At 39.1% G+C, this 13,096-nt stretch overlaps 1 protein-coding gene across 5 annotated transcripts in view; it reads right to left on the bottom strand.

Moving 5' to 3' along the window:
* DOCK10 (dedicator of cytokinesis 10) overlaps nt 1-13,096 on the bottom strand; it is a 236,148-nt gene that overhangs the window by 62,027 nt on the left and 161,025 nt on the right. For all 5 annotated transcript variants that reach the window (XM_019503641.1, XM_019503638.1, XM_019503642.1 and 2 more), the window contains exons 20-25: nt 10,602-10,725; nt 10,279-10,400; nt 9,105-9,191; nt 8,450-8,542; nt 6,880-6,998; nt 2,940-3,009 (exon numbers count right to left, since the gene is read on the bottom strand). In XM_019503641.1, coding sequence (XP_019359186.1) covers nt 2,940-3,009; nt 6,880-6,998; nt 8,450-8,542; nt 9,105-9,191; nt 10,279-10,400; nt 10,602-10,725 — 615 coding nt within the window. The remainder of the gene's footprint in view (nt 1-2,939; nt 3,010-6,879; nt 6,999-8,449; nt 8,543-9,104; nt 9,192-10,278; nt 10,401-10,601; nt 10,726-13,096) is intronic.

Below are 13,096 nucleotides of genomic sequence, written 5' to 3'. Positions count from 1 at the left end.
TCTAAGCCTGAATTCACTTCTAACCAGGAAAGAAAGAACAATAAATAAGGAAGTAAGGAGGGTTTTCACCCACCTAGTCAGGGCACCTTTTCCCTTGCTCCTTTCTTCCAATGGTAACTGCTGACTTGATAGGAACTCTTCATCCTGAAAGGGGTAGAGTACCCACTGGAATGGAGAGAAGGGGAATAGCATCCTCTTCCAGAGATCATAGCCCAAGGATCAGAATTCCTCTGCTAGACTCCTCATGGACATAAGTCTACTACCAGTCTTCTTCCCCTGACCTATTTCTTACTAATATTTTGGTGACTGGATCTATTTCTTCCTCTCAGAGACAAGGGCAGCTTAACTACATTGATTATTAAAAATCTTATTTTCAAAGAGTACTAAATAGAAGTACTAAGGTGGATAAAACAAATGGTATATTCAAGTAATATTCCTATCAATATGCAGCCTTTTCCAAAGCAGACATTCACAAGATTAACCAGCATGTATTCGTTAAGTGGACCTTGCCATTTCCTTGTACCTGTATGATCCCCATTACTAAATGAATGCCTCACAATTTTACGACAGACAAGGTTCTTTGGGTAAATCCAATATCTTTTATTAGACCAATCTTAATCACAGACTTAATATGCTTTTCTTCATAAAACCCTCTGAGAGGTAGGGGAACACTATCTCCTGTGCAAACTGAGGGAAAGAGATTCTATGGGTCAGGTTTTCAAAGCTTTTTAGCTGCTAAGGATGCACATGGTGCTTACTGGGATTTTCAGAAGTGGTTTAGCAGACTAACCACTCAATGACTTTTTTGAAAATGCTACTAGGTGTACATCTGCATCTTTAGGGACCTTTGAAAATCCAGTCCTATGTGACTCGCTTAGGGTAACAGAGGAAGTCCAGGACAGCTGGTCTCCCAAGTCCTAAGCTAAGAAATGAAGAACTGCAACAAGTTCATGAATCAGTTACTAAATTAATGTAACCAATGAGTATAAGCATACTTGTAGCTTGGCTTACATTATCCTCAAAAGCAATAGCAATCCTCTTGTGCATGCACTAATGTTTAGCCATAAGTTTGTTTTAACTGCTGCTGAAGCATGAAGCAGTAGTAGCTGCCTTTGGCCTTTCAACAGATCACAATTAGAGAGATGAGTAACACAATATTTCAAACCACTGTGTTCTTAACTAACCTAAATAGACGAGGAGTGTGCCCTTTGAACACAGAGTTACTTAAAATTTAAACCAGTTAACTAAAAATTAAATGCAAATCATGACTTGCAAAAATATAAAATACAAAGGAATTTTGTACATGATGGAAATTACTTTAGTAGTGTTTAGCTTGAATAAACTTGTGTCATACATTCATTATTGTACCCATGAAGACTGGAGTGTTAGTTAATGGCACGTATTTGTTTCCATCATGGTTTCATTTGCCCTGATGGACAGTTTTTTATCTTTTAGGTTGGCATTTGCTAGGTTCTGTAAAACCCTCTCTTGTTTCAGAATGAATCAGCATGCTATGCAGGGATTAACAAGTCCATGCATGTGTCACTCATGATTCATTTCCATAACTAGTTGAATTGTATTAATTTCCCTTATCTCACTTCTGGCATGTTCTGTATTTACTCTTACTATCTCATGAATGTGAGAAAGACAAGGGACAAGAACAAAGAGGCAAAACAGTATTAAATTTTATTTTTCTCAAACAATAGCTACTATAGTTCCCCCTGTGGGCTGCCACTCTGCAAAAAGTGACCAAATAAACTACATACAAAAATAACGTACATTAAATTATTAAATTAAATTATTTAGGCAATGATATCTCCTCAGTTGACTCAACTGAAGTGCCAAGTGATGATTCATTTAATACTGCGTACTTACATATTTTCCAAAAGTCAAGAACTTCTCTTGCCTATCCTTGTTTATCAGGGCCTTTGTCAAAACAGTATCAATGGTTATGCCATCCTTCTCTTTATAGTGTGTACTTCTATCATAAGCTTCTCAATTTATAAGATTTTCCCCTCAGATAGACTATTTATATTATTTATTTAGGTGCTTGCTGGCCTGTACCTTTATTTGCTTTATTTGGGTGAACTCAATTGATAACAGTAGAGTAAAGATAATGTATAGCCACCATACCTTTGATTTCCCAAATATCATCTTAAGTTCATTATAAGTTTGATCAATAAGATCAAAATAGCCTGTTTTGCAAAGGCATATATGCACATAAAAATGAGAACCAAGTGGAAAATACAAGTGAGCAGTGCACAGTTATGAACACATGAAAGGATTCATAGAAGCAAGTAAATTACTTCTTATATCCAAAGCAGGTACAGCTATATGATAACTTGAAAAATAAAAATATGCCCTGAGGAAACAAAAAAAAACTAAGACTACAAAGTAGGAAAATATACCAAAGAAAAGCATCTAGGAACATTTCCATAAAAATTTACCATTTGGCCATTTGTAATACTCCAAACACCATATGAGAAACACGTCATGCAAATACACGCAGTCCATCAATACGATGCAATAAAACCCAATACAGTCTAGGCAAATGTAGCAAAATATGCCACTGAACAATACATAAATCAATCTGTGTTAGGTACTTATCAGATCACCATGGCTATAGTACCTGGGGTTCACAATCTTTTATGTATTATTCTTCACCCTGCTAAACAGGGAAGTACTATTATCCCCATCTTGCAAATGAGGACCAAGGCAGAAAGAAACCATAGTTGCCACAGAAGGTAGTGGTAGTGCAGAGAATTCAACTCAGTTTTCACTGGCCCCAGGTTGCTCCCTTTATCACTAGACTGTGCAACCTGACAGGGTATGAGAAAGCAATCCAAATACTGGGGAAACTACAAAAAGTGTCATAAAGAGAAAGCAGAAAGAACATATAACTCTGAGGAGATAATGAAAGGCCTTTGGCTATTTCGTACCTTTACATAAGAATGGACACAATGTTCTAGTTGTTCTTCATGACACTTAGCAACAATGTCAGTGAGAACCCTGAAAAATAAAGGTATTGAGCCATCATGCAGCACAAGAAAGAACATCATTATTTTTATTTTATTACATTACAATGATTCAAAATTACCCATTAGAGATTTAATCCAAGCAATTATTAGCACATCAGCAAACTGTGGCAGAAGCCACAGTTCACAGGTGCTTCATACAGGTGCAGCATGGATCACAATGTTTTATTAGCGCCTTCATCTAAAACATTACTGTAATTCCAACAAAATAAATTCAGTTACAACTAGTGTAACAGTTCTGATGCTGATGCCATTACATTATTGGAATGTTAAAATCTTTGGAGGACATTTCAAAGGGCATTTCAAGAATCCACCAATACAGCAAACAAGACTGCTCCAAACGTACTGGAAAACCACTACTAGTAATTATCCAATGTGTTCAGTATACTGAATGGACATTTCAGGCAGGATTCACTGTAGCTATTCTGCCAAGTTTAAAAAATGGCCTGCCTGTATGTTGCAAGAAGAGGAAAAATGGGTTATTTCAGCAGCTCACAATTTTTGAAAGCTAGCACATCACATCACATCACAGCACATTACATCCCAAATCTAAATGTTTGTGTTGTTATATCTTTGTCATCTTAAACAGTAAAATTAAAAATGTACACAGGTCAGGTAAACCAACCTGACTGTGACCTACAGACAAGTGTTATACATGTCACAGTTAGATAACAGCCAGCTTATAGGCTTGAATGCTTTCTGTTAACAGCCTTCTAGCTCTTTAAGTTTGATGTTTTGCAAACAGTGTTTCATTTATTTTTACTACTGTTTTTATTAAAGGGACCGGTGCTCTTTGGAAAAAAAATGATCAAGTTCTTCACCAAGGCTCTGATCTTTATGGTCATTTTGGAGGAGTCAAGATAGAAATGACTGCATGACTAGACTGCAAGCATAACCAAGACAAAATAGAAAAGATGTGTTTTTTCACATGCATGAACAATTCTGAGCTCATGTTCTTTGGTTTCTTTCTTTTAATTTACTTAATGCAAGCTACTTCACGCTATTCAAAACGAAATACTACATGCACACATGTATTGGACAAAACAACTAATGGCAAGCATAGGATTTGCGAGTGCACAGATGCACATGTTTCTGTTGACATCAATAATGTTATTACAAAACTGGTATGCAGAAAAGGAGGAAAACACTGAGAAGCCACTTTTTTCCATGTGGGCACAAACATTTGAGCATAAACCTAGGGCATGCTTTCATTTTTCAGCACAATTATTATGCTACTTTGTTTTTTTCTAATACAGTTCTCCAGCCCTCCACAATTAACACTTAAAATCTGGGTTGGGACAAGAGTCTATTGTGCCACTTGGAATTATTAATTAATTGATTAAGGAGAAATGGGCCTCATAGAAAGAGTTCTGATTGACAGTTTTCCCTTGCAAACTGAGTCCACCATCCTTGGGATGAACAGGCTGTCCACCAGCCTGGGGAATGACATAGCTAAGATCATTCCAGTCATCATTTCTGGTGTATGGTGATGTGGCATCTGATTCTGCAAGGTGTTGAGAACCCTTGCTGAAGTGCCAAACTCCCTAGCTCCCATTAAAGTGAACTTGAGGAGTCTCACATCATTACTCTGAAATCTAGTAATGAACTTCTCTCTCCACTGATTCTGAAAAGTAGCCTGTATAAACAGACAAATATCTTGAAAATTCAATTGCTAATAGCTAAGCTGTATGTGTGTTTCCTGCTGGTTACCGTAGTAGATTTAACTGCTAGGGGAAATGACAACAAAAAGAACATTAGGCTAAGACAAAATACAGAACATGTTTTTATTTTTCTGTGTATACATTGGTAATTACTTTGTGGCAGGGCACTTCTGGGTGCTTGCCACTTTAAGGGCTGGAGCAGGCAGTCTGGAGGTGCAGGCCAGCTCTGATGAGCAGCCATTTTAGGTATTAGGCCCACAGGACAGAGATATCAATTTGCTGCTAGCAGCCAAGAAGGTAACATCAGGCTGAGCTGCTCCTCGTAACATCTTGGAGGTAAGGGCAGGAACTATGGGGGTGGCAGGAGGATCCTGGTCCAAGGTATGACTTGAAACTGCACCCTGCTGTGGATGGGTGGCCTGGTGAGGCTGCTCGTGGTGGAGCAGTCCCCCAGAAATGCCAGGTCAGTTACTTCCTTGGTGAAAGGTGGGTAGGGGGGCCTTAAAACCCCACCCCCACAACTGTTGTTGGAAGAGGCCCGAGAAGGTGGACCTGTACAAGGGGAAGTGGGCTAACTCCTCAGAAGGCTGAGTCAAGGTATCCTTAACTGGGCAATGCTGAGGCCAGGACTAGAAGGGTCAAAAGAGCCAGAATGCCAGGGGGCCTGGGGTTCTGACTGGCCTAGAGGTGAGGCCAGGGCCTGTGTGGCCAAAAGTCCCAGAGAGGGGCTACTGCTGAGGGGAAGAAGAGTGCAGGGAGTTTAGCAGCCCAGAATAAGGGCAGAGTAGACCACCTGATCAGGATGGGGTCCAGACTAGAATGTTATTGGGGCTGGACACAGTAGGAACTTATGATGCCATCTGCAAGGCATGGGCCATGGTATACAGGCAGTACAGAGTGGTGGATAGTGTCCCCTGGCATTGAGGCATTATAAGGGACAACCTCCCATTTAAAACACTAATTTATTAAACCAGCAGGTCGTGGCAGGTGAGACTGGGCAGACCGGCTTGTGTAGATAGATGGGCAGGTCAAGCTTGAAACCTGGCCCTGAGCTTGCCCCCCTGTCACATACTTTATTTGCCCCTTAAGATTTTTCTGATTTCAGGGTTATTATTAATCATAAAGATACTTTCATTAGGCATTTCCTGAAGCTTATAGTCACTTAGTGAATAACTGCAACTGACTTAACTTATTGGATAATGCTTTCCCTGTTCTGTCCTTTCATAAATACTTTCATTAGAAACTGTCCAGAACGGGGAGATCTGACTCTCTTGGTGACAGACATGCTGAAGTGCACTACCTAAATGAAGTCAAAGCTGATGATGCTCAACACTGTTCAAGGATGCCCAGTACTTCAGAGGGTTGTCAACTGATTTGCAAGTGCTACTTGTAGAGGGACAATAGTTCTGTGAGGGTATAAATAGATATCACCAAATGAAGAGGATCAGCTGTGCCAGGAGGTGCCAGCTGATATATCTCACTGGGTGAAACACACATTGCCCATTTTCCTCCCTGTTGACCCTATGGAACATGGGGCAATGTGCTCCTCACTTGTAGAGACACATCCTGGGGAATCTCCAGGGCACATCTCTGTAAACAAGGAAAGCTGACTCTGGTATGGTTCCAGGGAATCCCAAATGGGGAAACCCAGGCAGGCACTCCTAGGGCGTTCTGGACCCAATCCTGCATGCTCCAGGAATGGAAATTCCCAGGGCACACAGGATCAGGCCCTTGAAGCCCTGGGAGCACTTGCCCAGGGCAGCTGGAGAACACAGGTAGCTAGCTCCAGGCTGCCTGTGTTCTCCTGCCTTAAAGCAAACAGATATCAAATGAAAAATAGCAGCACAAATTTTGGGGCATGGATATCTGTTTGCTTGCCTTTTGTGCTGCCATAAACAATTTTATGGTGGCACAGAGGTGAAATCTTCTACTCCCTTAGTGTTATAAGTGCAATTTGCCAGTGATGTGATGTTATACCGACAAGTTTTACTCTAATGTAGCTCTCAGACTTGCATGCTGAACTCTGTATTATCTTAGCAGTCAGACATTTTCAAAAGGCTGAACTCATTTTGTTTTAAAATCAAAATTTCAAGTGTAACTTTGTTAAAAGGACTCTCCGGATTGTTTGCCCTCTGTGATGGATTTGCCCCCAGTTCTATTAAAGATAAAACATTTTTGGTTACCTGGTCACAGCAGTTTTAACCTCATCCACATCATTTTGTACCAGAACTGAGAAGAGCTGATTCAAGATCACAGGAAGAAAATTCATAATTGCATGGATCTTCTCAATTTTCAGCAAATTCTGTAAGAGACACAAGGTAAAGTAATGGGATTTCTTTGTGTAAGTCACCATGCAGGTGGTCCTGGTTCTCCACTTTGTTATACAGATTTCACCAACAGATATTTAAATGGAATCAATGGAGTTATAATGACATAAAACTAGAATTAAAGGAGAGTTTTCTCCCTGACTAGATTTAAAATATAAATCTGTACATTGCATTGGGATCATATTTATTTTTCTATTTTAGAGTTTCATTGTGGGTAAACATCTATGACCAAGTCAAAATCACCCTGGTTAAAAATATGTGCACTCTAGAGTCTAGACTAACTAGACTTTGACACTCCATTATCTTTTACTGGTAAGAGAGTAAATTGAGCTATTAATTAAAAATAATACTTCTAATGAATTTAGCCTTGTGTTTTGATTACTTAATTATTCATAACCATTATTCATTGTTTCAAAAGTACTGGTGACTCATGAATAGAAACCAAGTATTTTTCTGCTGAGGGCTTGGTCATGAACTGTTAAATCTGAACATTTGTAATCCACTATTTATATCATGATTGGTCACCTAACTCACACAATAAAATATTTTCTTCTTGATTAAATGATTGAAATAAATTAACGAAGCAAAGAGCAAGCAGCAAGTAGTAAACAGTATGCTTCTAATATTCTGAATGATTAATCACCCATCCCAATATTGATAAAATTTTGGGGGCTATATAAATATTTTCTCAAAGGTTCAGTAGATTTCTGAATTCTCACAAATAAAGAGGATAATATAGCTAGTGGAAGCTGGGACTTCGGTTATAGAAATGTTCATTAATCTTGTATACTAAATCAACTAGCACTAATTGATGCCACTTAAAAATCAAATGTATCACTTTCAGGTACATTCACATATATTAAACAAAATTAGCAGGAATTTTTAAACAGTTGCCCAGAAAGCCACCATTACAGCAAAATTATCTTTTGCTGCACATCTTAATTAACTCAGCTTAATTATGTTCAAGTATGAAAATTTAGCAATGAAAAAAGAACCCAGTACTATAATCTATAAACCTTGACATTGTTATAAGATGTCACAGACTATCATTAAAGTAGTATAATATATTTCATAATTGCAATTCAGTATTTTAGCTCCTCCTTTCCTCTGAGACTGTAGGTTCTTTTCTAGATCCATCCATATGCATCATGCTGGTTGCATATGATAAGGTTGACTCCTCTGCTTTACTCACCTTTACTATAATACAGTACAGCTGTCACCCATTCATTTTCATATTTCATAAAGGATACATTGTAGGGCATACATCAATTCAGGAACATAAGCAGAAGTGAGATCTATATTTTGATCCAAACAGGAAGAGATTATATCACGTCCATTTCTTGCCACATAAATAGGCAATAGGTAAATTCAGAGAGCACTAGAATTTCACACTTAAATTTTATTTACCTACTTCAGCCTACTTTACCTTACAGGAGATGATAAAGTTTGAGGTAGGAGGGTTTGAGAGATCCTTTTCTCTTTTTTGGCACTGCTGGAAAAAGTTATTCAAATATGGATCCTAAAATGGTAAACAGTATATCAAGGTTAATAGATATTGCAGCACAGACTGCAAATCATATGTGTAACAGTGGATGGATTTCAGAAAGTTTATTTAGTACCATATAGGACTCTTAACATGTCAGAATCACAGGAATCAGATATAGAAAAGAAAGATAAGGGATAGACCACTGAGTCTTTCCACCTACTAGTACAAACATTGCTTTTTATAGTATGTTTCGTAGAACTAGTCCAATGTATTTTAAGTGTTTTGAGCAATAGGGCTTTTCCACGGTTGATGACACTTGAATGTTAGAAATTTTTTATCTGATATTCATCTACAATTTTCCCTTTCTTAATTTCTGGCCATTTCCTCCTGTATCATCTTAAATAATTCTTCACTTGTAAGAAAAGGAGTATTTTTGCTCTACTTCCTTATCCCTCCCACATTCAGAAAATCTTTAATGTTAGAAACATAGATTTGGATAAGGTATGAGATATATTAAGAGCATTTGCCTGATTTTTTTTGTAATTCTTGTTTCTGATAAGTAGGTAAAGATAGCCAAAAGAAAATTCAAACTCACCTGAGTATTTACCGTTGATACAACAAATGAAGACACTTTGAAAAGTGGCTTCCCACTGTCTACCCACTTTATGTCACTTGCACAGTGCTGTAAAAAATATTCTTCAATTATTTCCATGCTTGTTCAGTTCAACATTGTCACTTTTTGCTGCACTGTTGTGAATGTTGAGGCTTGTGCAAATGCTGTAAGCTGCATTATTTTAAATACTCAAAAATGGGTTACTGTGCCAGCAGTCACAATGGTACTATGCAGTCTTATTAGTGCCAAATGAAATAGAATATTATCCCTGGAGCTGTTCTGTTCTCACTGGGTGAATCTATACATGCAATTGGGCTGATGTGATAAACTGTGGTGCAGCTTGTGCCAGAGTCAGCTGCTCCCAGGCGCAGTGTTTACATGTGAGCCTAGGACAGCAGCCCATTGAGCCAGGGCAGAGCAGCTTTGGTTGGCAAGGGGCCCGGGGGGTCAGCCTCAGGGTCCAGGTGGCAGTGGAGGGAAGAAGAACAGCTGGCTAGGGCACAAGGTGCAGGCAGCCCCCCCACACTGTAGTACCCCCATGCCCCATCCAGCCCCTGTCACAGTCTACATGCGTGTCCCCAACAGTACTATCCTACAGCAGTTAATTAATTTACTGTACTCTAATGCAGGCTCATGTATAGACCATGAGACTTTACTGCAAAACTAATTAGTTAACTCCTTAGTAGAGCGCGTGTGTAGATGCACCCACTATGCAGAGTGAGTGCAAGGGAGCAAAAACTGCTGGTAGCTCCCCTGCTGAGTTTAAAGATCAGTGGGAATCCTTGTCCCACTCACAGATCTGAGGACGCACAGTTATCAGACTGTGTAGAAGATCAGGTTTAAAATTGGAGTAAGGGCCACTATGTGTTATGTTGCCTCCAAGAGCTCTGGAGACAATAAATCACTTAGGTGAGATAAACCCAAGCAAACTTCTGTAAGCAGCAAAATTTGGCCCATGACTTTGTGTTATGTATACTAGCTTAATTAATGAGAGATACACGTGTAAAGACTCTAAACAGTAGGGGCCAGTTTATTATTTACACTAAGACCCTTTATGTTGCCAGAGAGGTATACACGAGAATGTGGCCCTATTGTTTTAAACCGCATGCAACTTCTAGCTTGCTACTCCATTGAACATGCAAATATTACTTAATACCTTTCCACTTGCAGGATCTTGAAGGCTTAAGTAACTGGGAGGCAAACTGGCTGCCACTGGAATGTTATGTTCTTGAGAAGCTAACTGGGCATCTTTCAATAAAGGAAGCCACGCGTATCCAACTGCACACAAAAGCAAATCAATAAGACACTTTAAAGCACAAGAACAGAGTAAATAATAGCCACAAATAGAAATTATTAAATCCTTAAACCTTAGATGAACACACATCATTGTGTATATATATAATTATTTCTATAATTATATATATCTAATGCAAACAAAATTAGCAAGGAATTATTTAAAAGTAAGTCTACAGCAGGTACCTGGTGTTTCCAGTGCCTCTTTCTTTTTGGCATTAGCTTTTGCATTTATGTCACAGGTAACATGATAAAATGAAAACAGAATGTGGTGTTTCGTATGGAGCTGGGTGGGAAGTTCAATTTTCACCTGAAATGTAAAATGTTACACCTCTCTTTAGTTTAAATTGATCGAACCAGGAGTCAGAGATGGGCTACAAGGAAGAAATCTTTCTACGCACAACTTTAATTAAACTGGCTTTTACTGGCAACTGTTCAACCCAAGTCACAGCTATTCCTTTAAAGAAATCATTTAGAGTGACCAACTATTTATTACTCTCCCTTAATCTGATTTTTCTTCCCATTCTTTTGAGTGAGTATCTGAGTTTCTACTGAAAAGGGGATACAATTGAAAACTGAGAGACCTTTGTCAAATAGACTGCTCAGAAACAGTCACCTCAATACTAGGTACCTCAGCACTAACTGTAACTATTCTCTCATTTTCTAAAACTATAAACAAGAGTGAGTCATCTCAGTACCACTTATATCAAAAAAATCCCAATGCTGCTTTATCATAATGGATCTTCTGGCAAAGCTTGAAAGTGAACAAGGGATCATATAATATTTAGAACTTTTATTTAGGATCTAGGATGAGTCTTAAACCCAATAGGTCCAGTGAAGAAAAACTGTCTCTTATTCAGCCAAGCCCTCCTATACCACCAAATTTGCATGGAGAATACCTATGATTGTCACCTTGCAAATCTCAAAAGGGCTTTCACCCAACAAGGACACTCCTCCAGAGAGAGAGATTGTACTTTTGAAAGTGCCACCTAGATATTACGTGAAGAATTGCTACAATACAAAAAGAGAACCCTCACAGATCACACACCATTAGGTATGACATAATGGTCAAGATTCCTTCCCAGGAATCTACGCAGAAAATCCTCAAACAATTACAACCCATACACTAGAAAAAGACCCAACTCTTAAAGAGATCTTTCTAGAACCACGCATCTTGGCCTTTAAAAAGCACCAAACTTTGCCAACCTCATCACCAGAAGCAAACTTCCTATGGTCCAAAACATACCGAATGGATCCAGGCCATGCCGGGACAAAAATGTAAAACCTGTCAACACATCTCCACCACTCCCACAATAAGTACAACCCACAACTGAACCATCAGCATCTCTGCATCTTACAGCTGCACCTCCAGAGATGTAATATATCTCATCAAGTGTACTAAATGCCCTGATGGAAAATATGTAGGAGAAACCAAACAAGAACCGAGTACCAGAATGAATGCACACAAAAAAATCTACTGAAGACAAAAATACCCAATTACCTGTAGGTGCAAATTTCTCACAAGAAAAGCACTCTCTCTCCAATCTGTCAGTTCTAATACTCAAAGGGAATTTACAAAACACCTTTCATAGACGAGCCTACGAACTTCACCCCCAACTACCTTTTCATACTTAGTGTCTCCCATTCCCTTTGAACCTTACTGCCACGTATTTGCATTTTCACAGATCTGCATTTTGCATTTTGGCTTCTATTCTACCCAGGAAAGCACACAAACACCAACAGACTTTTCCTGTGCCGGAAGAAGGGTGTTTGTGCCCAAAATCTTGCAAAGAACAAATTTTCCAACTATTTGGTTAGTCTAATAAAAGATACCGCATCTATCCAAAGAACCTTGTCTGCCTATGTTTCCTGTTCAGTAATCCGGTAGGCTGATACTTACTATTGGAATAAGGTAGGCTGATACTTACTATTGGAATATGCTACCTGTGTTACTGTGGTAACAAATAGGAAAGATTGCAGTAATATACCAAAACTAAATATGTAGTTAAAATAAAGGCTAAGAATTGTTGTAAACACTTCTGGTATTAAATCAGATCAGAGAAAACATATCACATACTTAAATCATAGCAGTGAAATGGTTGTCTAAACATGAAGCTTCAAAAATGTATTTAGATTTTATAATAACTTCTTACAGATATTGAACAAAATTTATTGCTCATCAGTGACAATGTTGTGCACCTGACCCACCCAAATCAGTCTCTGTTAGATATTGAGGTGTGACAGGGCAAACTCCCAGCCCCGGTCACAATGCTGGCCCACCACCTGTCTTTATAGTTTCATAGTTTCTAGGGTCGGAAGGGACCTGAGTAGATCATCTAGTCCAACCCCCTGCCATGGCAGGAAAGAGTACTGGGGTCAAACAACCCCAGCAAGGTGTTCATCTAACCTCCTCTTAAAAACCCCCAGGGTAGGAGCCTGCACCACTTCTCTTGGAAGTTGGTTCCAGATCCTAGCCACCCTGACCATGAAGTAGCGCCTCCTGATATCTAGCCTAAATCTACCCTCTGCCAGCTTGTGACAGTTATTCCTGGTCACTCCTGGCAGTGCTTGGGGGACCAGGGACTCCCCCAATGCCTGCTGATCCCCCCTGACTAGTTTATAACAGGCCACTAGATCCCCCCTCAGCCTTCTCTTTTGGAGGCTGAACAGGTTCAGGTCCC

The sequence above is a fragment of the Gavialis gangeticus genome, unplaced genomic scaffold, assembly GCF_001723915.1.
Source record: "Gavialis gangeticus isolate Ggan-Ray unplaced genomic scaffold, GavGan_comp1, whole genome shotgun sequence".
Lineage (NCBI taxonomy): Eukaryota > Metazoa > Chordata > Crocodylia > Gavialidae > Gavialis > Gavialis gangeticus.
The sequence above is the reverse complement of the archived record's forward strand: the minus strand, read 5'-3'. Positions and strand labels throughout refer to the sequence as shown.